At 32.5% G+C, this 25,323-nt stretch overlaps 1 protein-coding gene and 1 long non-coding RNA gene across 11 annotated transcripts in view; one reads left to right on the top strand and one right to left on the bottom strand.

Annotated features, from left to right (window-relative positions):
- The window catches only part of LOC118184466 (uncharacterized), a 37,406-nt gene extending 17,267 nt beyond the window's left edge, over window positions 1-20,139 (top strand). Inside the window, exon 3 of the long non-coding RNA XR_004757431.2 lies at window positions 19,955-20,139. This is a non-coding gene — a long non-coding RNA (uncharacterized LOC118184466). The remainder of the gene's footprint in view (window positions 1-19,954) is intronic.
- LOC118184465 (gamma-tubulin complex component 4-like) overlaps window positions 1,349-25,323 on the bottom strand; it is a 139,995-nt gene continuing 116,020 nt past the window's right edge. For all 10 annotated transcript variants that reach the window (XM_085815829.1, XM_085815831.1, XM_085815826.1 and 7 more), the window contains 4 exons: window positions 17,592-17,726; window positions 9,529-9,645; window positions 1,682-1,824; window positions 1,349-1,598 (listed from right to left, as the gene is read on the bottom strand). In XM_085815829.1, the coding sequence (XP_085671955.1) occupies window positions 1,574-1,598; window positions 1,682-1,824; window positions 9,529-9,645; window positions 17,592-17,726 (420 nt within the window). In that variant the 3' untranslated portion in view covers window positions 1,349-1,573. The remainder of the gene's footprint in view (window positions 1,599-1,681; window positions 1,825-9,528; window positions 9,646-17,591; window positions 17,727-25,323) is intronic.

Here is a 25,323-nt window from a genome sequence, read left to right as displayed (position 1 = left end):
ACCACTTGGGATTGTGATGTATGTCACTTTGCAGCATTTTCCACTGTGGAATCATTCTTGATGTCATTATATCTTGAATGTTGGATTCTTTCGAAGGAGTTGTGGCTTGTAGTAAGAATTTGGTCATGCATGTTTAAAATTTTTAGTTCTTTATGAGTTTCATGATTTCTCATGAACTAAGGTGCATTAGTAATTTCGTGATATAGTTTATTTTGAAAAAAAATCCAGTTTTCTACTGTAGGTTTTAAAGACTATCACCCAGGTGGGAATTGCATATAATAGGATAGGTCAAATGAGCGTTAAACAGATTTTTCTTTTGGTTCTGATAAGTAACTTTGATTTCCTTCCTATTAGGGAGCACAGAGCTATTTTTGCTGCTGTGGCTTTTTATAATGTGTATTCTGTATGTTCTTTGAATAAAAGTTGTGGGTCGAAGTAGATGCCTTGATATTTTCCGAATTAGTTACAGGGAGGAGTGAGTTATTGATTTTGATGTTCATAAGATTGTGCCTTCTGTGGCGTCTAATAAGCACGATGTTATATTTGCTGGGATTAAGTTTCTATTTTGAACACTGATACCAGTACGAGATGATGTTGACAGCAGTATTAAGCTCTTCAATAGTGAGGTGTGGCTGAAGAGATTTAGTTATGATGATGGTGTCGTCTGCATTGTTAACTATGTTTGTATTCAGGGGCTCAGGCATATTGTTTATGCATATGTTGAAAAGATTTAATGCTAGAACACTATCTTGAGGCACAGCACTTCTACAGATTCTTTTTCTCGAGATAGTATGACTAATATGAACTTGGAAAGCTCTATTTTTGAGATAAGTTTTCAGGAGTTGAATAAAATTAGTCATGCAAGATGAAGCTTAAAGAGGAGCCCATCCTGCCTACTTTGTCGATTATTATTCGGCATGGTATGTAATGTGTTGTATACATGCATGCGTAAATCCTTGTCACTCACAGCGAATTCTTGTACAAATTATAATTTATATGAATGAAAATGAAGGTCCAAGCCTAGGATCCTGCAGAGGTTCTGTTGTGTTATCTGTAACATTCTAGCATGATGGCATACTGCATGCTGCGAGCTCCAAATCATGGCCTGACGAACATGCTGAATGTTCTTATAAATCATCAAAAAAGAAAACATAAAATAACTTTTTATAAATTACTGAGTACTTATATAATATATGAATAAAGAGTACTAAGTACTAATTAATATAGAGATTCTATCAACTGTCTTATTTAACTGAAATACATGAAGTTATTTATGCAAGGCTAAAATCAAAAATGCAGTTAAATTGCAGAATAACAACTATTGGCAAGATAAAATACATAGAGCATATTAGTAGCTTATTTTTTTATTCATTATGTTTTACAAGGGAAATTCATTTTAACAATTCATCAAATTATTTAGTTACTTAGCATATGATTATACAAGATAATGTATTACATAAATTCTGCCTTATATGTCATTTTTATAAGAGCATTTTGAAATATTTACAAATAATTCATCTAAGCATCATTCAACAGACATAACAAATGAAACCTTGCACACTTTAAGGAGTCATTATTTTTTTGTGTCAACTTGAGTGCTGTAAAAGAAATAAAAAACAGTTTTAACAATTATATAACACTATTAAATGTTACCTGACAGAGGTAGTTAATATGTTCTTACCCTCCCAGTATCCCAGCGCAAGAACTTAAAAAGTATTTATTGTAATCAATTCGCAGTAATAACTGTGCTAAATGAGGACTAACTTGCTTGCTACGAACTCTGGACAACACACGCAGAAGTAAAGATGTTTGCAACTGAAAATCCTAAAGTACATAAAAAAGAACAATTAATTTTAACTTTCAGTTTAATACACTTCATGTTTTTATAACTAGGAAAATGAAAGTCATTACAGAAATTAACAAATTTTTGCAATTTTTCAGATAAAATGTTTTTTAGTGAAAATTTTATTATTTCAATACATATTGGAATTTTTAATGGTCCAAACTCTTACAGATGGGTCCCACCAGCAGCCAAGTGGTAAAAGCCACTGAACACTGGTAGTTAGGTCCAGGGCTCGAGTCCCGGCGAACGGGCTGGCTGCATGAGCATTTTCGTGGTTTTCCCCAAGTGTAACGTGGATACGAGCCAGTTTTCCTTAAAAAAAACCTCCACAGGGCATCCCTCCCTTTTCGTGTAGTGCCTATGGGCGGAGCACGTAATAAGCAAAAAAAAAAAAAAAAAAAAACTCTCACAGATACTAGTTACTCTGAAAGTGACTAGTACTTCTGAGGACATAATATAAATACTGAATACCACTGGAAGTTATATTCTCTAAAGTGATTATCTAAAAAATCATTTCAAACCATGGGGAGTTGTTTAAGACAAGATTCACTGCATTAGTCATATTACTTTTTTCACCAACAACAACTACAAAAAAATATTTAACTCTTATTTGAGTTACTGTACATTATCTAAATAAAGAATTTGAAACTATGCTAAACAAGCTATTCTGTTAGGATCGAAATTGATCATGGGAATATGGTTCAATAAAATAAGTGTATGTGTAATTATGGCAAAGCCTCGAGGGTTATCTGCCTAAGGGAAGGGATGCTTTCGTGGAGGACTTTCTAAGGGGAACTGGCTCGTATACACGTTACACATGGGGAAAAACCACGAAGACGCAAATGCAGCCAGCCCATTCGCGGGATTCGAACCTCGGACCGAAATACCAGTGTTCAGCAACTTTATTGCTCGGCCGTTGGTGAGCCCGCAATAAAATAAGAGTTCATACAAGAACTCCTTTGCCTCAGAAATTACAGATTCTAATGCAGGCATATTTTTTTCACAGTGCATAATATTTATATTTTAATATAAGGAAAGGACAAATATACTTGAAGCAGAAAAGTGGGGGGAGAGAAACATACACAAAAAATATTAGAAGCCATAATAAAAATTATTTTTTTAAAATGCCATACTTAGTTATCTTTACATATTACAATTCCAGTGCTTGTGTGGCAGCTGCATGCAAGTGATAAACTGCCAAAAACGATTTTAAGTCTAGTCACTGGTGAAAAATCAAAAGTCACCAATTTATTAACTTGCTTGAAACAGAAGTGAATTATTTATATCTCCAAGAAGCTTAACATTCATATGCAGTCATTTCCACTTAAATACGTTATCTTGCTCTTTCATACATTTTGTTCTCTTGTTTTTTGTAATAACCTAAAATTCCTTCTCACAATCTGAATTTTATCAAAGTGGAAAATAAATAAATTACTGGACAAGTCAACATAGTAAATGCTATGCAAGTAGCGACTTTAAAGAATAGATATAAAAAATCTAACATTTAGAAGGTTAATTATATTAAATTCAATAAAAGCTGTACAAACAAATGGCATTATGTAAAACTTCTATTAATTTAAATTTCAGGCATAAAAATTTGGAACAATCCCTCTTCTAAATAAGGAAGAGAATTATGCTTTTAAGCATATTTGAAAGGAGGTGAGAATATCAGAAAATTTATCACATTGCATGTTCTTAAATATTATAAAATCAGTCTGCAAATTAACACACAAGCATTAGGGAAATAGGCAATGCTATTTGACTTAATAGCATTGCTAGTTAAGCATTAATTATTTTCAAGAGCTTATAATTAAGAATAATATCTACTTTGCATAAAATTAGTATAGCACCATATAGCATGAATTTTGAGAGAAATACATACCAGTTTATTTCAGAAATACACACATATTACATGTTAGAATAAAAATCTGTTATTTTTTGCTGCATATAAGAATATACTATTAGAGTACAGCAGTACTTTGGTTTGCAAGCATAATTCCTTCTAAAATGTACTTTAAATCCATAGCACTCATATATTAAAGTGAATTTTTCCATAAGAAATAACAGGAACTTGTATGATTCATTCCATACCCAAAAAGTATTTACACAAAAATGATTACAAATAAAAAGTAAAACACACAAATAAAAGTGTAATACATAAAACAAATTAATCAACACTTTAGTTTTGAAAAGAATCATCGCTAGTTATTGGAATCAGGGCTATCTGTTACCCCATCTCTCCAAAAAATGTACACTGTATTGCCATTAAACAGATTTAATGCTCATGCTGCTACAACCTTATTCAAGTATTGTTTTTTTAGAAAATTTCGTCTTCTGTTTCACATTTCTCCAATCTTAATCGGAATGAGCGATTTTTTTGTTGTTGTTTTTTCTTCCTTCACCTCCTCAGATGAGATCTACTCCATAGTTTCTTGCTATTACTTATGATCCATAAGTTTGGTAAGCCCCTGACCATGTTCTTCTGCCAATGATTGAATATTGTCCCCAATCTGCTTCATAAGGCTAATCTTAAAAAAAAAAAAAAAAAAAAAAATTCATTAACAAATAACAGCTTATATTCACGAGGAAGTCCTCAAAGTCATGTGATTCCCAAATAATTTCCCAAGAGCACAATTTTCTTGAAGCAGAATTGATTTTTACCTGGTAATTCAATTCTATTCTTTATCAGTGATCCTAAGGCTAATTATGACAAAACTCCCAAAGGACAAGACTTCTTTTGGTTACTTCAAAGCATCACCAAAACAGTACTTTACTGTGAAATTTTAAAGTTTGAAATGATTTGCTGATTCATGGCTGGGGCAGTGGAGTGGTAGTGGGAGAAAGATATTTGACAACAGTGAACTTGTACTCCTCTAGTAAGTCATCCTTAACAAAATTTTGAATGGCAGATTTTTTTCTATAAGGTATTTCTTCAAACTGAAAACTCCATGAACAAGATATGAATGGTGAATTATTTAATAATTTAGGATTTAAGACATTCCATGAACAAGATATGAACAGCTAAGCTTTATCTACCAGATATTGTCTACTGGAACAAGATATGAACGGCCAAGCTTTATTTACTGGATTACTCATTAAAGTTCCACTTGCATTAGCCCACAACAAGATGGTTTTTCAAGGATTTGTGACTAGAAACTATTCTCTTCTTCTATAATGTAGGCCTTTTTGGTCATGTTTTTCAAAAAAAAAAAAAAGCAGTCTCATCACAGTTAAAACTTTGCTGAGCCAAATAATGCTAAAAAACCATGATATTCTGAAACCCAATAGCAAAAAATCCTTAGTTCCTTTAATGTTCAAACTCGTATATTCTCTGTGCTTCATAATATGATGAATGCCACTTCTCCTTTCAAAATTATCAAAACATCCATCCCCTGCTTGCCCTGAAGCTTTTTTTCTTTCCTGTCACCTTACATTGCTGGCCCATAAAGCCTTTTCCTTACCACAGATAAATTTTTTGGTCACAATATAACTTGCTAGTTACTTCTGATTCTTTTTTTCTCATAGACTAGAAGTAATTTTTTTACATCTTCCAGAATATGTGGCCATTGCAACTCTCATGACTCCTTTAGCTGCCCTTATTAATTCTCTTCAATATTATACAAATTATTGGCATAGACTTCTTATGAAATATTAAAATGCTAGTTACTAGCATACTTCGTTCATGTTTCTTAATGACTCCTTTCTTAACATCAATTATAATCACCTCCTTCTTACCACGTTTGTACACATTTCTGCATAGAAAAATTATGTACTTTTAAAGACCATCAATGAAAAAATGAATAAATTAAAACAATTATCTACTCTCTCTTGTAATAACATTCTAAGAGTAAAACATATCTGTAAGTAGAATGCATTATTAATTAAACATATTATTTAAAATAATTATAAAACAAATTCGAAAATAAAATCTGAAAAATTTATCAAGTAATTGGCATTAAGTTAAAAAATTTGTCGAAACAGTTATATTTTACACTTATAATGGTCCTACATATTTTAAAGAGGATTACTTATTATGAAATTTTACTTAAGTTTTACTAACAGTTAATTTTATGTTAATTCTTCCTTTTATGCCTTGTTTCACTCGATCCAGAGGTTTATACAGACTTGATGTCAAGTGACCCAGGTTAAAATGAGAAGCAAAATCATAAGATTCATAACACAAGCATGGCCGTTATCACCATTACTGCTTGTTTAGAAAAAGACAGAGCTGCTGACAACATTGGAATGGTTAGCAAGCACTGAAAGTTAGTTGCACTTTGTCTGTCCGAGACAGTGTCATAACCTCATGTAGAGTTGTAACCCAGCTAATATACTGTAAAGTTCCAAAAAGCTGTTGAAGTACTATAGGTGATAAGTTATTTTGTATTATTTTGAGTCTCATTAGCTGTAAAGAGTAACATTTTATGCTAATTTTTATAATTTTTTGTTGTACCTTGCGTCCACACTAAGGATTAAGGAAAAGCGAAAACTCAGCTTAAAACATAGAAATAACATCTGAGGGTGAGCAGTTAATTGCAAATAATTAAATTAAGTACTTAATGCTTGTTACAGATTTACATTACTACTATTAAATATTTTAATTTAAAAAAATCAATAAAAATATTAAAATCCCAATCTAAGAACATTTTATTGTTTAAAAATGACAGATAATTACATATATAATACACTCTTTGACAAAAAAAAAAAAAAAAAAAAAAAAAAAAACACGCACTGAGAAGATATAAAGCAAATTGGACACAAATTGATCTGCATACAGGTTTCGATGGAAAATGCAAAATTTTACATTTTGGCTGCCAATGAATGAATGGTTGTTGCTTGAGTGCATCTGATCTGCACAACTGGCAGGATATTTAAGAGGAGAAATTATGATTCCAGGTCATAAATTCTTCACGAATTTCATTTCGTGTACTCTGGCAGACAGTAACTATGCTTCGCATAGGTGCGTGAACGATATGCGCAGATGTCAGAATTTGAGAGAGATTGTGTAGTTGGGCTCAAAGAAGCCGGTTGGTCTTATCAGCAAATAGCTCAACATTTGAGCAGGAGCGATGCCACTATTAGACAATGTTGGCAGGAATGGATGAACCATGGCTGCACACAGCGTCAAGAAGGAAGCAGTAGGCCTAGAGAAATGACAGAAGAAGTAAAGACCGAGCAATCGTCAGAGTGACACTCACAGCCCCAGATGCATCATTATAATCGACTGTACGTGCAACTAGTGCTTCAGTGACCGCAAGGACCATTCATAGATGGCTCACAGAAAGGGGGATGAGGTCATGGTGCCCCTTGCGCCGACTACCATTGACCTCTGTACAATGTCAAGCCCATTTGCAGTGGTGTCGGGCTCATTCGCATTGGAATGTCACTGACTGGAGTAGAATAGTCTTCAGTGATGAGTCTAGCTTTGAACTGAGCCCCCATGAGCAGCGAAGGCACGTCTGGAAACGCCCTGGACAGCGGTGTGATATTAACCTGACTATTTTCCAGCAGACAGGCTGACAACCAGGAGTGATGGTCTGGGGTGCCATTTCATTTCATAGTAGGCCCCCTATGGTTGTCATCCGTCCCAACCTTACAGCACAGCGGTATGTCGATGAAGTTCTAAGGCTCGTTGTATTGCCCTTCATGTCACGCCACCCTGGGCTTACATTTCAGCAAGATAATGCTTGACCCCACATTGCATATGTTTTTACTGCTTGCCTTAGTGCTTGCCAAACATTACCTTGGCTAGCAAGATTGCAGGATATTTCTCCTATTGAGCACGTTTGAAGCATTATGGGAAGGGCCCTTCAACCAGCTCGGGATGTTGATGATCCAATGCACCAGTTGGACAGAATTTGGCACAATGTCTCTCAGGAGGACATCCGCAATCTCTATCAATCGATACCAAGCCGAATAACTGTTTGCATAAGAGCCAGAGGTGGACAAACACGTTACTGACTTTTTCACTTTGTGAAGCTCTATCACTTCAATAAATCAACCAATTTTTCTCAAATTGTAATCATTTGTTTTTCTGTACATGTACATCACTTCTACCGATTTTCGTCCTATTCGGATAACTCCTTCTTGGTGCATCTTTTTTTGTCTAAGAGTGTATATGACATTGATTTGTAAATAATATTAAGATAATTATACATTAAAAGTTCCAAAGCATGCTTTGTAGCAATAACACACAAGAAAATATTTATGTATTTGTTTAATTTGAAAATAGATAGATTTCAGATATTTTAACTAATTTATACTAATTTCTTCTTTTTTCAATCTTTTCTATTTAATTGTGTCAATTAAACAAATCAATGTCTAGTCCAACACTAGTCTCTATTTCATCTCCTAACTTTTTAATGTTTCAACAGGTTGTTAATATTCTGAGAAGGACAATTTTCTTTCACCTAATGTAAGCAATATCTTTCTCAATAAGTATCCTCAGATTTAATTAGGTTTCTGTTATTCTGCAAAACTGAATATATTTCGAATGCATATAAGAAACTGCTAATATTATCTTGTCTTTATTAATACGAGTATTGAGAATAACTATGAAATAACATATAGTCAGGCATCACCAGAATCACTGAAGCAGAAATTTTAAGAATTTAGTGAAGCAGTGATCAACAAAATTTAGGGATGTTAAAATTTTTAGAATTTAGGATCCATAGCGATTGCAACAAAAGGCAAAAATGAATAGTATGGTATACTGAGTAGTTGCACTGAGATATATATGATGAATCTTTTAAATAAGTGCTTCTGAAACTTTTTTCACTTATGACCTCTTTTTATCATTGAGATTTTTTCATGATTCTAGATATTAAATATAGAATAAAGAAGATAAAAAAATAAATAAAATTGCTAAATTTAGCAATGCATAGCAAAAGAATTCATATCCCAAAAAAGAAAAAGTCATTTTTGATTTAATTTTTGTAAACTCTTCATTAGGAGGAAAAAAAAAAAAAAAAAAGCATTTGTCAATTTGTCAGTGAAATCTTCAGAAAATATTATTCCAAAATGTTAATTCACATATAAAGTATCAGTCATAAAAAAACAGACAGAAATGTCAGATGAGTAAAATTAAGAGTCCTTTGCAATTTTAACCGAATTTAAGGACTTTTAGGACCATACGAGCCCTGCACTTAAGTTTCCCCATTTTTTCTTCATAAAGGACATCGTTATAGTACATTTACTAAAGAACAATTATAACATTTGAAAACATTAAAAAAAGAAAGTCCTCCCCCCCCCCCAAAAAAAGGAATTGTGTGCCCAACTGTGGTCACTATGCTATCATAGAGTGAGATTCTGATCATAGAGTGATGCAAGCTGACTTAAATGGGCTGTAAATGACAATAATCCACAATCAAGCAGCAAGAGAGAAAATAAAAACACTGGCTTCATTGTGACCACATGCCACATGATAAACAAAGCATATATGTATTATTTGTATTGCAAGACATTGCTCATTTATCAAGTTATAATTCATTTAAATTTTTTACTCATATGGCAAAACACTTGTTAATCAAGTTATTCCCAATCCAAGGTTTTATAGTATGTTCTATATGAACACTTCTTTTGCACATTTGAAAACAATTTCTTTAATCAGAAAACTGTTCTATTTTTAAACAAATATTTTTAAATGCAATATTAAAAATTAAAAAAATTAAAAATATATAACTGACCTGCTTTATGTTATCAAACTGCAAAACATCTCTTTGACTAAATGATAAATTAATACGGTTCATAAGACTGCAAAATGAAGAACATATTTCCATAATTTCATACAGAGGATGGTATACCTAATTACAAAAACCCTTTTATTTCATAATTCAACAACAAACTTTCAAGCACAAAAAATATCAGTATTATTTTTTAACAAATTTCATGAAAAGTAAAAAGAAATAATATTTTATGGTAAATAAAGCATAAACTAGGCATAACATAAAGGAAATTTTCTCATATTTTTCCTAATGATCAGATGATGATTTCCTACTGATCAGATGAAATTTTTTCCTTATTGTCTGTTTATGTGTCCCCCCCCCCCAACAATTTGAGAAAAAAAATTAATTTTTGAAAACTATTGCAGTGCATTTATAATAAACACCTTTTAAATATAAATTTGGCATTTGTAAAAAAATAGTAATTTTTTTTTATTAGTGAGGAGCCTACAGATATTTTACAAATATCATAAGAAGTATGTAATGTTATTTGCAAAGATAAATTTTTCACAAAAGGAAATTAATAATTAATTAGTATTTATTTCATTACGAGAACTATTTTTTCAATTTTAAAAACATGCACTTTCATACCGTCTTGGAATGCAATAAAAAGTACCTTTCCAGAATGACTTTATTAAAATGCATAAATCTCTTACATTTGCTAAAAATCTGAAACGTATAATTTCTAATAATATTTTGGATGTTATGATGTGTAATTAAACTGACAGAATATATTAATTTTATTTGATAGTAAATTATTGATTCCATTGATTATATTTTGATTATAATTTTAGAAGAATACATGATACCTGGAAGCACACAAACAATAGATTAATTTCTATTTTTACATTATGCCATAACCTATACCAGTGTTAAACAAATTCTGGCTCAAAAGTTCAGCTACTTGAGTGCAGCTCTACAACAAATCGATTTGGACAATATGATGACGACTGGTGTGCAGGTTGATGTAGCACAGGCAGCCATAAGATAGGCAATGCAGTCCAGAGAAGGCACATGCGACTAATGCACAATTTGAGTGATCTACTTGGTGCATTAAACTATTTGTATCTTTCAACTAGCTCCAGATCTCACAGGTACTTTTGGTATCAATTTAGTGAGCTGTTATAACTTTGTGATGCTGTTTTTATTGTCATAAAATGAAACATGTTTTTAAGTGCCACCTATTTGACATGGCTACAAAGAAGAAGGAAGAAAAAAGAAAGAAAGAAAGAAGGACGAAAAAAATTGTGAATTTAAAGTTGAATGGACCAAAACGTTTTTATATTTATACAAACTACAAATGGCCTTCCAACACCTGCCTTATCTGTCCCCCCCCAAAAAAAAGAACAGCTAAATAAGCATCATTTGACAGTAGATATCCTGCAAGGAAGAAAGCAGTGGAGGAATTTCAGAAGAGTGAAAAAAAAACCAAATTCTCTAATTTAATCACTGGGTGCAATCTTTCACCAATAGTAATATTGTAATATAGCTAGTCAAAAGACTGCTAATAAAGACAAACACACACAAAAAGTAAATACATTAAAAGTTGTTTTTATAAATGCATCTAAAAGTTATTCCAGGATTTTAAGAACAAGGAAGGCATTCTTCAAATTATTAAAAAATTAGCACTATCTGCTAAAATAAAGACAGAAATATCAAAATGTGTTCGAATATAACCAATCAGTAAATTGAAGATATTAAATTGGTTTCAGCTTTATGAATAGCTGTTGACGAATCTTAGGACATAAATGACAAAGTGCATTTCCCTTTTTATTAAATTTATTTTGTTTATGGATCTTAAAAAAGAACTTTTAAGATTACTGCCACAAAAAAGTTATATATGTGAGGTGATGTGGATGTTGTAAATGCTGTCAGTGAATGCATGGAGAATCATATTTTACTTGATGAAACTGTTTCAATTTCAACAGATGGGGCATAAAAGTATGACCAGAGTGAGAAAAGATTTTGTTTCTAGTTTAATTTTAAGAAGCAAATTAATCATGAGATACTTGTTTACCTTGCATCATTCATCAAGAAGTGTTTTGGGCACAGATATTTCCAGAAGAAATTTACGATGTTATGAAACTGGTGATTAAGACTGTGGGTATAACTAGCTAAAACTCTTTATTATCTTATTTAATGAATTTTCAGTTGAAATTAAGTGTGAATATACTGATCTGCAGCATAATACTGTACATTGGCTTTCAAGAGGAAACTTTTTAAAATTTCTTCATTATTTGAAATTAAAGCATTTCTCCTTGAAAAGGGTGTTGAATATACTAAACTAAGGGACAATCAGTGCATTCAATTTTTTCTTCCATTAAATGTTACATCTCATCTAAATAAATAGCTTTAACAGTAAATTACAGGGGGAAAAAAAAAAAAAATTTTTTTTCAACATTGGAAGAAATCATTTCATTCAAAACAAATTACTCCTTTTTGATCAAGATTTCGAAAGTGAAACATTAATTCATTTCCCAAGGCTGCTGAAACATCACAAGAAAATAATCCAGTAATTGGCATTTACTGCTTCAAAACTACAATTTTAAATGTGGGGGAAGGCTTTTATTAGAGGTTTCAGGTATTTTGAAATTTCAAAAACAGTATAGTGATGTTAGTCTTTGTTAAAAAACGTCTTAGTGCTGATGTAACAAACTGAATTTTTTCCCCCTACTGGCACTTTTGATGCAAAACTGAAGTTTAGAAAAAGGAATTAAGAAGCTCTAAGTTTGAACATCTTAATATTATATCTTGCAGAAGTTCTAAATATTGTGCGGCCATTAACGTACCTTGGTAAAATATTGAGCCGATTAGCCTGTTATTACAAATTCCATACCAAACATTAATCGAAAACTGATGATGGCAAACTTTGACAGAACATAATGGATTTTCCAGTGCCCAGTAATGGGTGTTCTGCCTATTGTACATTTCATTCCATAAAAAGCATGCCTCATCTGTCCACACTTTTGCAGCCAAGAATGTTGGCTGGACTTCTGTTTGGTTCATGACGAAGTTGCACCATGCAAAATGTCTCTCGGCATCCCTGTTCAGCAATACCTGATAAGGTGTTGGTCGGTATACACATGAGCACCTAATTCATTTAGGATTTTTCAAAAGCGACTTTTTGAGAGGACACATTTATCTCTCTTGTGCTACTGTTTGGATATGTGAGGCCGTATGATAAAACATCTTTTGGTTGCACTTTCCGCCCTACCTTAGCTGATCTGCCAGATCGAAGTCGGCTAGTCACTCAGCCCATCGCCCTTAAATGTTTCACAGTCTGTAGGATGGTTTAGTATGAAAGATACCGGCCTGCAGGAAAATGTTGCCAATGCAACTGAGCTGCCGATTGTTCCTTGCACTCACATTTCATCTAACAGTAATCATTTTTTGAAAATTGCTCCATGACCATGAATTTCAACATACAACCACAAGGAGGTATCCATTTTATGGCTGTCTCAGGCGAGCAGGTGTGACGCTTTATACACTACAGTCAAATACTGAAAATCCGCCGACCTGAAATCTGCGTTGCCTCTCAGAATATAAACATTCTGTTTATAGGTTCTGGAAACCGCAACATTGAGTAAGAAATATTGAAGAAAAAAATACTTATTGAATAATGACATCATAATTACCGAATAATAATGAGTCAAAACGGAAATACCAAATTACTTATATAAAAAAGTAAAAAGAAAATAAGATGAAATAAATACGATAAGTTTTTTTCCCTCTAATCTGCATCGAGGTAAAAAAGCAGACGATTCACTCAACTCTTTGTTCAACTTCATGATTTACGATTTTGTATTTTCTGAGCTTTGTTATTTCATTTCACGAGATTGTTTAGTGCTGCCTTTTTTTTATCCGGATATTTTGTGGGTAAATTAAGAATATTTTTAATTTCAGCCTTTTTTAATACAATCACAGATAAGAAACGCACTTGTGATTTTACTGCTTGCTACGTTGAAAAATGGGAACACAAAAAGTGCAAATTCTGCGAAAGATGGAAGCAGGTGCTACTCCTCGATTAATAGCAGAATGGTATGGAATTGTGACACAATTGTGTATGATATATGGAAAAATAAAGAAAAGCTGTTGAAATTTTACAGCAACAGTGATTCTCACACCAGAATCCGAAACCGGAAATCTTTGCATGAGGCAAAATCGGCAAACCTCGATGCTGTGTACATATAATACAATGAATAATATAATCAATTTTATATATGTAATAATAATTTAATGCATATAATAAATTATTGCAATAATGTATATAATAATTTAATTAAATGTATCTAATGAACAAATTCGCACACCAAGCTCAAGTTGGTTTGAGTTGATGCGTTTTGCAACACGCTTGTGCATGATCTGTATGTTGTCTACTTTGTTTGTAAAGACAGTCAGTCCAAGGATGCATCTTGAGAGGTTTGAACCATAGTCCTCTCGAATTTGAATTACAAGCAACATCACTATGTGACGATACAAGAATTGTTTTCATCTGAAAGAGAATCTTTTTTCCTTTCGTTCAAGTTTCGTGACGTCACAGTTTCGAAAATCGCGAAGAAACAAATGTGCATTTTCAGCGTATTGATTTTAGCATTCCTATTCACAAGGTGTCTATTTATACTAAACTGACGATGCTATACAACTTTGTAATTCACTTTTTCTTCCCATCTTGTATCGTTTTCGAGATAGGTAGGCTAACTCCGCAGTTTTTCACTAGGTGGTGCTGTAAGCTATCTCATCAAGTAGCGCATCTAAAATTCGATAGTTTCTGTGTTATATTTTTAAGATTTTCTTGCTTTTACATATGCACGCCTGCATGTGCTATTTTGTACAAAAGCCTCACTCAAAGAGCTACATTTGGCTTGCGAGCCACGTTTGCCGATCCCTGCCCTAGAATAATCTGGAGACTGAATGTCTTTATGAATTATGTAAGTATATAATTAGTAATTATTAATATAACAGGCTTGTTGCCTTCTAGTTTCACTCAATACAAGAATGAATATGTTATTTCTCATGGATAAATTAAAATGTTGTTTTTATGTGAATTATGTTGTATTTATGAATAATGTTGTATTTATGAAATTATGTGAATAAATAACATATATTTTGATCTTGCTACATGAACAACAGCATAGCTCAGTTAAAAACTGTACTCATACCTAATCTTAAGTTTAGACCACTTTTGAGAAGATTTCTAATTTCATTTCTATTTTAAAAGTATTAGAAAAAAACACAAGGGCATATTTTGACCCTACACTTGTAACAATAATCAGATATGTTATTATGAACCTGATATTTCAGATCAATGTTATTTTAAACTGTATTAGGCACTCACTGAGTATGCCCAAAAATGTTCTCCCCTCTGTTTTTATGACTATAAATTTAGTTTAATTACATATTAAAATAAAATTTAACAAAATGTTGACTGCATTTAGCTTTTTTTTATATCCTACTAAAAAGGCAGATATAAATTTATTGCTTCACTTAAACTAAAACAATTCAATTACCTTTACATTTACGAAAATAAGCCAATCCACATTTAAGCTCAGAGTGCATATTTTCTTTAAAACTACCCCAAATGGAAAACCTGTATATAAGCCAAAATGAAAAATTTCTGTAATGCACATACATGGTGTCATGAGAGTGAAAATGCTGCCAAGCTGGCAAAACAGGTAGAATATTTTCCAGTCAATAGCTGTAAAATAAAATGTCAGATGCCAACATAATAGTTTTAACGCTGGAGAAAAGTAGAAATTAAAAAAAGTAGATTTAGTATTGGTTATGCATTGGGAAAAAGATGCATGGTTGGAGATTCCACTGTAGAGTTATTCAGGATTTTTTTTTTTTTTTGTGTGTGTGTGTGTAGGAGACAAGAATAATGTGTAGTGCCCTCGCCAGGACTCGAACCTTGGACTTCTCAAATACGAGCTGAGTGTGCTACCATTACACCACGAAGGCATGCAGAAAGGAGGGAGGAAGTACCTTATACCACCTTCCTTTTAAAGAGTGAGTGGGGATTAGGGGACTCAATCGCCAAATCCTGGTGGTGGAGAATCATCATCCACTGCCTTTTTTAGTTTGGGTACCACTGTAGAATCATTAGATTTTTTTGACGTGGAAGACGTGAAAAATATATAATGCTCTCACCGGGACTATAACCTGTTTCTCTCGAATGTGCGTCAAGTGTGCTACCATTACACCATGAAGGCATGCAGAGAGGAGGGAGAACATATCTTATACTATCTGGTTTGGTTTATTTGGCAAAGCACACAAGCATTATCTATTTAGAGACATAGATTCTCATACAGAAAGTATAAAAGTGATGATGATTTGCATCCAGACATCCCAATGAGTGAAAGTGGATTTTAAGAATATTCAGAAACTCTGACTATCTAAAAACATGAACTTTGGAGGATTTTATATGACTTTTCCCCCCTTATCTTCATAAAGTTTGCATTGCAAATACACAAAAAGTAAATTAAAAGATTAAAGTAATTTTCCTTTCCCACTGTAAATTTGATGTGCTAATTACATACATTATTCTGTTGTTACTTCTGGCATATGTTTTGATACTTTTCCGTAGTAATGTGCAATTTTCACCGGCATATACTTTTTATTTTAGCGACACTGCAACAAAATGGAAATGTAAACAAATTATAAAATAAAACAAATTTCATTTAAAATGAATTTTTTCGTAAATTTAGAAAATATTAAACTAATGCAATAAAAAAATGCTGTATCTCGAAATTTATCACTTGTAGCAACTAAAAGAAGAGTACCTGCATTTTTTGCAAGAATTGTGAATTTATAAAATCCAACACCACAAATTAACTTTAGAAAAAGTTCCACAAATTCTTGGCTTATTCACAGAAATATACTGAAGATACTTTTATTTCAAGATTACCTCAAAATAAAAATTACAGTCAAAATTCTTTAATCCGGACGTCCATAATCCGTAATCTATAATTCGGACCTCAAAGCTACAAACTTTCTGCGCATGTGTAAACGCATCGCATATGACCTTTACACATGCACATAATACATTTACGCATGAGCGTTTAATGTATAACGGACGGTATAAGCTAAGCTAAAATTATCTAATTATCTATATTAGTTAATGTTGCAGATTGTGTTGTTCCTTAATCTTCGAATTGGATACGGCTTATTATTTTTTGCAGACTGTTAGACCAGTTTTATAAAAGTACGCTTGAACTTTCGATTATGTCAAAAAAGAATTTCCGATTCTGGAGCTGCCAAAGTATCTACGAAGCAGTGAAAGCATGTTTCGATGTCCATCAAATAAATAGTGGAATTGCTGCAAAAAATGGATAAAGGCATATCCTTTGTTTCTCTAACCATTCCGAAATCTGTTTATCAATTTCACGCTGCTCTGCGGGGGGGGGGGGGGGGGGACGTCACGGCGCGAAATGAACTGGAAGTTGATCTGTCAGCACTATCCTTATCTTCAGAACAGATGTTTTTATTTTATTCGGCTCATAATTCCTTACTAAATTTTAGTATTTCATCTCGATGTACTCTGTCTTTGATATGATTTAAATCTAATTCCTCATCATTATAAATATCACAAATACACATCAAATGGTTTTCTGGTTGCAGTTTTCTAATTTCGACTATGCATAATGTATGCTTCACGCATGCATGCGTTGAAAGAAATGTTTAAAAAAGTAAACAAATAAATATTAAGCTTTTTCTTTTGTAAATTTTGATACCCTTTAGATCATAATTGCTCTTTATTTCATAAATTACGGTTTCATATTTTTAATTTTATAATTTCTGTATGCCATCTTACCTGATTTAAATTGATGATCTATAATCAGGAAAAAACGATAATCCGGAATCGCCAAAGTCCCAATGAGTCCGGATTAAAGACTTTTGACTGTATAAACAATACATATTGCATAAAAAGTATTTTAGCCCGATGAATACATTATAATGTCATACTTCCCAATACCTATGTAAATAAATGAAAATGCCAATCTTAAGATATAATTGTATGTTTTACTTACCGTCCACAACTCTAAAAAGCACTGAGATACTACAGATATTAAAAAACGATTATGATATTGCTGTATTTCTTCAAAGTCTTTCACATTTCCCATTTTTTCCATAAGGTTACTGAAACAGGATTCTAATACATCCACCTGAATATAAAATTTTATACATTGTAAAATTTAAAAAAAAAAATAAATAAATAAAAGTTCTCTTTATGTTACAAAATTCAAAGGTGAGAAACAATGAAATTTTTTAAATAAAATTCAAGTTTTAATTGTTTATTTATGTTTTTAATTTAAACTTTTTATTCATTACCATTATTTCTCTTTTTAAAAATAGCACATAGAAATTAATAAACATATTGCATTCCTTATATAAATAGCATAATCAAAAACATACAAAATATACTTATCAATGTGCCTTAAACATTTACAGATCCTTAGAAAAACTAATGCCTGCTTTAGTGCAAAATGCAAAAGCTGATAAGTATAATTTAGTAATAAGCATTCATAAGTATATAGTAGTAGCCTAATAAACATGGTGTTTCACTACTAGGCTGACCCAGTAAATGACTTATTACGGAAAAGATTTGTTAAATGAAGATTAAAAGTTATGGGGTGGCTGCTTTGCTGAATGGAAAGACAAAAAGAGACCAAGATCAAAATTCTACAGTCCTCCTGCATCATTCTAACTCTTATAGTTGAGATACAAACATCTACTTTATTAAACCTTTTTTTTTTTTTTTTCCATCAATGGTTAATAAAATTTAACAACACATCTGCATCATGTTTTGAGTAAAGATGAGTAAATTTGCTTCTGAAGATTGTGAAATACTACTTAAGAATTCTGGTGATGGTTCATTAGAAGTTTCTGAAATGCACACACACTTTAAGGATGAGTGAATTTCATCTGAAGATTATAGGAGTTTAGGCTGACTAAATACTAGCAAAATGGCAGAAAATATTGAAAAAATTCAGAAATTCATCAAGGATCATCACTATCTAACAATTCATGAATTAGATGGTTACATTAGAATTGGTAATGAATTTTATCAAGAGATTTTTTTAAAAAAGCTTTAAATGTGGTGCATTCTTGAGAAGCTAATTCTTTAATTCTTGACAAACAATAAAATAAAACACCACATAAACAAGTGTTCTGAGCTTCATGAAATTTGTAACCTGGTTAACTTTCTTAATGTAAACTTCATTCCCAAAACTGCAATGTGTGAAATTAAAATTTGTCATTAAAATCTAAAAATAATGCAGCAACCGTATCAATGAATCATCATCAGTTTTTCTAAACTCTGCAATTAATTCTGACTTTTATTGTGATATTCTGAGGTAGCTGAGAAAACATGCAATCCAAAAAGAAGACCAGACATCTGGTGCAGTTGCAACATGCTCACTCATCAAGATAACATGCATCCCAGAAAATCATGTAATTTTCAGTCATGCAAGCTAATAACAACATGGCTTTTGTTCATCAGCTTTCCTATCCATATTAACTAAATTGCTGTGAGTTTATTTTATTCTCTAAATCTGAAACAAAACTAAAGGGATGATGTTTAAAACTGCGGCCCAAAATCAATGGAAATTACAAGCAGTCTCCAAAAACCTCAAAGAAAAAGATTTCTACATTACTTCTTTTGCACAGGGAAATCATTAAGATTATATGTTCACAAGGACACTACTTTGAATGAGATGACAGCCAAAATTGAATAAATTAATACAAAACTTATTTTTATATCAAGCCCAGAAACTTTTGATAGCATCTCATACTAAATAAATACTGTTCAAAAAGTACTGGAATTGAAATCCTTTTTGAACACAGGGCAAAATGTCTTGCAAATATACACTGCCAAAGATACAGACAGTGTATCAACAGCAGTTTACAAGTGATATTGCCTTAATTTATCCAATGGGAACAGGGAAACATCCCTCTCTTTCATCAATGCCCAAAAGAAATAAGACTGTTGGGTCAAATTCATTAAGATGTTTAGTCATTTAGAAATCATTCTCTCCTGAAAAAATGCCTGATGAACTGCATGGATGTGTTAGAAGTGCTTCTTATTTACAAAAACTTGCAGAGAGGGCGAAAAATCACCTAACAGGTTAATAAACTCTCCCAAAACTTTCCCATACGATATAGAAAACTGGATCCATTATGCTAGTATAAATACTTGAAATATTGATAGCCTATTTGTCTGCAGGTGGATGGCATACAAATGTTATGAAGCCCAAATATGGATGTTCCGGAATTTAGATAACTTGAAAAGTGTAATAAACACTATTGCAAAGCAGTGCATACTCATTAGTTTCAATATAACTTTAAAATTATCAACAATAATGATACTTCTTTACTTTTTTTCTTCTTTCAGGCACGACTTTGTACCAAAATGAAATGAAAGATGTGCATTTCTCTCATTCTGCCCCCTTCCTCCTACTGCTCGAAAACATGATAATGTGGACTGCTCTGACCGATATGAAAGAAATGCTCACAGTGACTGCTGCAACTAGATCTGTACTTCTTACACCATATCCTATTAAAAATATTTAATATCAATGTGTTTAAACTTTTTTTCACAGCTTTATATGTTATCAGCTTTGATAATTTCTCATATTGCTCTTGAAAACTTTTCTGATATGGCTTGCATAATCCTATTATACAAGTTTGCACAAGAAAAAATAGGATGATTTGTCAGTTGACAAGTGGCAACTTTAACAAAGTACACATGGAATCGTGTCTGCACGACATGCAAAGCTATTTGTTTAAATGATGTAAAAACAGGCATTTTTAATCCTGCATATTCAGCTATTTTGTACCATAGTTTAATCTTTCAACAGGCATCGCTGGATTAATTTAGTAGGTCAGCATTACAAGAAGCACGTATACAGTCAAAAGTCGTTTATTCGGACACCCATAATCCGGAATGATCTATAATCAGGACGTCAAAGCTACAAACTTTCTGCGCATGCGTCGCATTGACACATGCGCATAGGCGTTTACACCTGCCTGTAAGACCTTTACGGCTGTGCATATGCGTGTGCGCATGCGCATAATGCGTTTACGCATGCACGTTTAATGTATAACAGACGGTATAAGCTAAAATTATCTAATTCAGTTAATGTTGCAGATTGCGTTGTTCCTTAATCTTCGAATTGGGTCCGGCTTATTATTTTTTGCAGACTGTTAGAGCAATTTTATAAAAGTAAGCTTGAACTTTCGATTATGTCAAATAGAATTTCTGATGCTGGAGCTCCCAAAGGATCTACAAAGCGAAAGTATGTTTCAATGTCCATCAAACAAAAAGTGGAATTGCTGCAAAAAATGGCTAAAGGCATGAAGAAAGTGACAGAGAGGTTAGTGAAAACAAAAAAATTTCTATTGACAAGTTAGTCGGTATTCTCGGCACAGGAATTACAGGACTTGAACAGCGGAACTTTGTAACTAAACAAGAAATTATGTCTGTTTATATAGAATTAAAGAGAAAGTATTAGCACATAAAACGAAGCAAATTAAACAACTTACATTGAAAGAAATGTTTAATAAAGTAAACAAATAAATATTAAGCTTTTTTTCGTAAATTTTGATACCCTTTAGATCATAATTGTTCTTTATTTCATAAATTACGGTTTCATATTTTTAATTTTATAATTTCTGCATGCCATCTTACCAGATTGAAACTGATGATCTATAATCCGGAAAATCGATAATCCGGAATCGCCGAAGTCCCGACGAGTCCGGATTAACGACTTTTGACTGTATTACTTTGCAACAGCAGGAAAAAGTAGGAGAAAAAGATTAAAACAGAAGCTTTGTTAGGATAAAATATCGAATCTCTAATTAAAATAGAACTTTATGAATGCGGATTGTTTCAAGGAGACAAAATCTTGAGTATGGCTGGGATGTTTTGTGTCATTCTCCTATATTTAGTAAACCTTGATTCCTCCTTGGATTTTCATCTCTTTTAAGTTCATTTCAAAATTCTCTAAATGACCGGAGTTCACTTATTTAGAAATGGCAAACAATTTCAATAACTTCTTTATAAATAAACCTAATTAATGACTTTAGAAAAAAAGAAATTTTCTAGTTATCTGCGAGAGATGGACTATGAAAAGTCATAGAAAAAACATTGCTGATGTCATTCAATGAAATTTGCTTATGTTTTTGTACTGGCCCATTTGTATTATCACTAAAAAACTGCATAACTTTCTGAATGACACAATAAATTCTTATGGGGTACATTGTGTTGATGCTACAAAATTTTAGAATGAGATGTTATCTATTATTGCCAAATGGTTTTGGCAATAAGTTCTTCAGTTGTCCCTCAGTGCTGAAATTCTAACTATGGCTCTATCAAAGCTATGCACTAGGGTAAAGGCTTCCAAACTTTTAAACACTGTATTCCAGTTTTTAGAAACTGAATATATATAGGGTTGCCACTCAAACAGGAGAATGAAATTCCCTGACTTTTCCAGGTGTGTTTCAAGAAAATTCCAGGCTATCTGCATAGTGCATGTTAGCTTTGCTGAGAGCAAATTAATTATGGTACCACCTTGAAAACACAAAAATTTGGCAATTATATATGACTTTATATAATATATATCCCCAAATAGGAGTTGTTTCCTCCTCTTAGGATTGAGATTAGAATCTGCCCAATCGAGATTTAAAAATGTCTTTACTGCAGACATTTTGCAACTAAAAGAAGAAAGAAGTCTATTTAATGATGTTTTAAAACAAACTCAAATATTTTATATTTATTTAGCAGCATATATAAGTAAAAATTTGTGCACTAAATTTTGTGATGGTTCATCATATTACTGCTAGAATTCATTTCCCGAGTATGCCAGAGAAAATTGCCTGAATTTTGAAAGTATTACTAACTAATAATAAATAAATTTAGAAGGAAGAAGCTACATATGAATAACATTAATATAAAGTTCATTACATAAGGATTAAAAACCGAATGACAAAAATCGATGGTATTTTGGTGAATATATATAGTAAATGGTTAGCCCAGATAATTGATTATTATTATTTTTTTAAATTTATTTTACTGGAAAATGACAAATAAGGCATTTAAGAAAGAAGAAAAAGGTTTAAATCATTTTGTTTTATATGAGAATTGGGAGAATTTACTGTCGTTCAACATGCACTGCACATACGGATCTCTGGATTTTCGAGGTTACTGGAAACCAAAGATGCTGGAAACTTGCTTTGTCTTTCTAAAAGACAATCTGATTGGCTCTGAGAAAACCGGCTCCACGCCAGCTGTCCGAATGACATTCACGTGATACACGACTCGCCAAGAAAGAGACCACTTCCGACGTTGGTGCAAAAATCGCTTTTTTGGGGATTGCAGTATGAAATTCCCCAACTTTTCAAGATTTTGACTAAAATATTTAAATTCCCTGATTTTTCCCTGACTTTTATGGCCAATTTTCAAATTCCCTGACTTTTCCCAGTTTTTCAGGTAGTGTGGCCAACCCTGTATATAGTGATCCACTTCATCCTCAGCACAATGAATTTTTTTTTAGAAATGAACAGCATGAATATTTGAGAAAAAGGTTTTATTGGTCAAAAAGAAAATTTTGTGAAGAAAATAATATTTATTATTAAATGTAATTTTAGAAAAATATTTCTAAAAAGTTTGTGTGAACAGTGCACTTGTTTTTGATTGTTATTGACAATAGCGATGAAGTCCAGATCAATTTGAGTTATTTCCAGAGGCAAGGAATTTGACAACTGCATCTTGTTTTGATATTCGGTTTTAATTCCCACTGTAACCAAACTATACAATTTCACAAAGATTATGAAGATATTTTTACATATTTATACCTCTGAGAAGTTGGTTTTTTATACTGGGAGTAATATAATATAATTGAGAGTATAATAATTTTTATATTGGGAGTAATATCTTCAAATCGGTAGACTGCTTAAATTAATCATTGAAATTAACCAATGCTCAGTAGAAATTAATTACTTCAAATTAGTCACTGCTCAGTAGAAAGAATTGAGTTAGACTGTTGAGTGGGTAACCACAATTGTATCAATTTACTGCTATTAAAATTCAGTTTTGATAATGTATTTCAGATAGGTCATTAAGATCTTCATCAGCTTTCAATGATATACAATTTCAATGCTCAGTAGAAATTAATTACTTCAAATTAGTCACTGCTCAGTAGAAAGAATTGAGTTAGACTGTTGAGTGGGTAACCACAATTGTATCAATTTACTGCTATTAAAATTCAGTTTTGATAATGTATTTCAGATAGGTCATTAAGATCTTCATCAGCTTTCAATGATATGCCAACAGTAATATTGCTGTGGAAGGAACGCAAAATTTAGTTTTCCTCTTGCCATTTCTTCAGTACGAATTAAAATTTTCTTTCAAAGCATTTAAATGTTTTGAGATCTCAATAATTATGCTATCAGAAATGTTCCCATTATGTTCGATTACAAATGTTTGAGCCCCCCAACCGGCAGTGGTTAGCGTCGCGGGTTGTAATGCTGAAGGGCCCAGGTTCAAATCCCGGAGAAGGCATGGCTGTTTGTAAATGATAGTCTCGGTATGGTATGGTGGCAGTCTAAATATGCGGCAAGCCGAAAATACTCTCGTGCAGTTTGGTAGAAAGGGAGAGGGATGGGAGACCCTTGGACACATCTCCCCGGGCTGCTCTGCATCAAAATTGAGGTCAGAACTGAGCTTAATCACACTGTCGTCTGTCAGGTGCTCAATGCTGTTGCCAACGGCAGGTGTATCTTGCACTCCTTGCCACGAAAAATTTCATGGGCTTGGGCTGATGTTACTGTCAGACAAGTGAGCATAAGTAACAACAATAACAAACGTTCGCAATGTTTCAAAACTCTCAAATATATGATCTTCAATATTTTTTTACTATAACAGCATTTTTTTTTATGAATCCTCAGATTCTGTCATGCACAAATATACTTGTACATCTCATACCTTGTAAGTATAAATTTAATTTACTAAGATTGATGAATATGTCTGCTAAATATGTGAACTTCAAAACAAATTTCAGCAATGAAATTACTGTAATGAATTTTCTCAATTCTTTACTGGTGCCCCAAAACATTGTGACTTCTTCAAAGAGTCTTGGTAGTATTTTGCCTTTTTATAGCCATTTACTGCCATATGCAAAAGAACTGATTTATGGTTATTTCTCATTTCTTTGCTATGCTTTTCAAATTGGCCCAATTGCAATGGTCTTGGTTTTATTACATTCATTCTTTCAACAACAATATACAAAACATTTTTAAAATCATCTGACATAGATTTTGATACCAATGCTTCTCTGTGAAAGTTGCAATGAGTCCATGAATCAATGAGTCCTTTTAGTTACAACACTGCTATTTTAACTGCACACAGCTCATGCACTATCTGTTAATATCCCAACATATTCATTCAAAAATTGATATCGTTCGGGCATATCATCATATACCAGTCCATCCAGATCATATACCGAAAACTGCAGTTTGCACCCCATTTGGTCTTTTCGAATTTCCGTTTTTAAATTTCGGACTGTGCGGAGCAGCTCAAACCTTTCAAAGGTTTATGAACGAAATTCTTGGAGATATAAAATTCGCCTACGTCTACTTAGATGATATTTTGATATTTAGTGATACGGAAGATGAGCATAAATCTCACCTACGTACTGTTTTTGAAAGATTAACTTCATATGGATTGACAATTAACACTTCGAAATGTGTTTTCGGCGTTCCGGA

The sequence above is a fragment of the Stegodyphus dumicola genome, chromosome 4, assembly GCF_044657685.1.
Source record: "Stegodyphus dumicola isolate Sdum_Otavi_A_Nest chromosome 4, ASM4465768v1".
Lineage (NCBI taxonomy): Eukaryota > Metazoa > Arthropoda > Arachnida > Araneae > Eresidae > Stegodyphus > Stegodyphus dumicola.
Note: the sequence above shows the minus strand (reverse complement) of the source record. Positions and strands in the feature narration are given on the sequence as shown.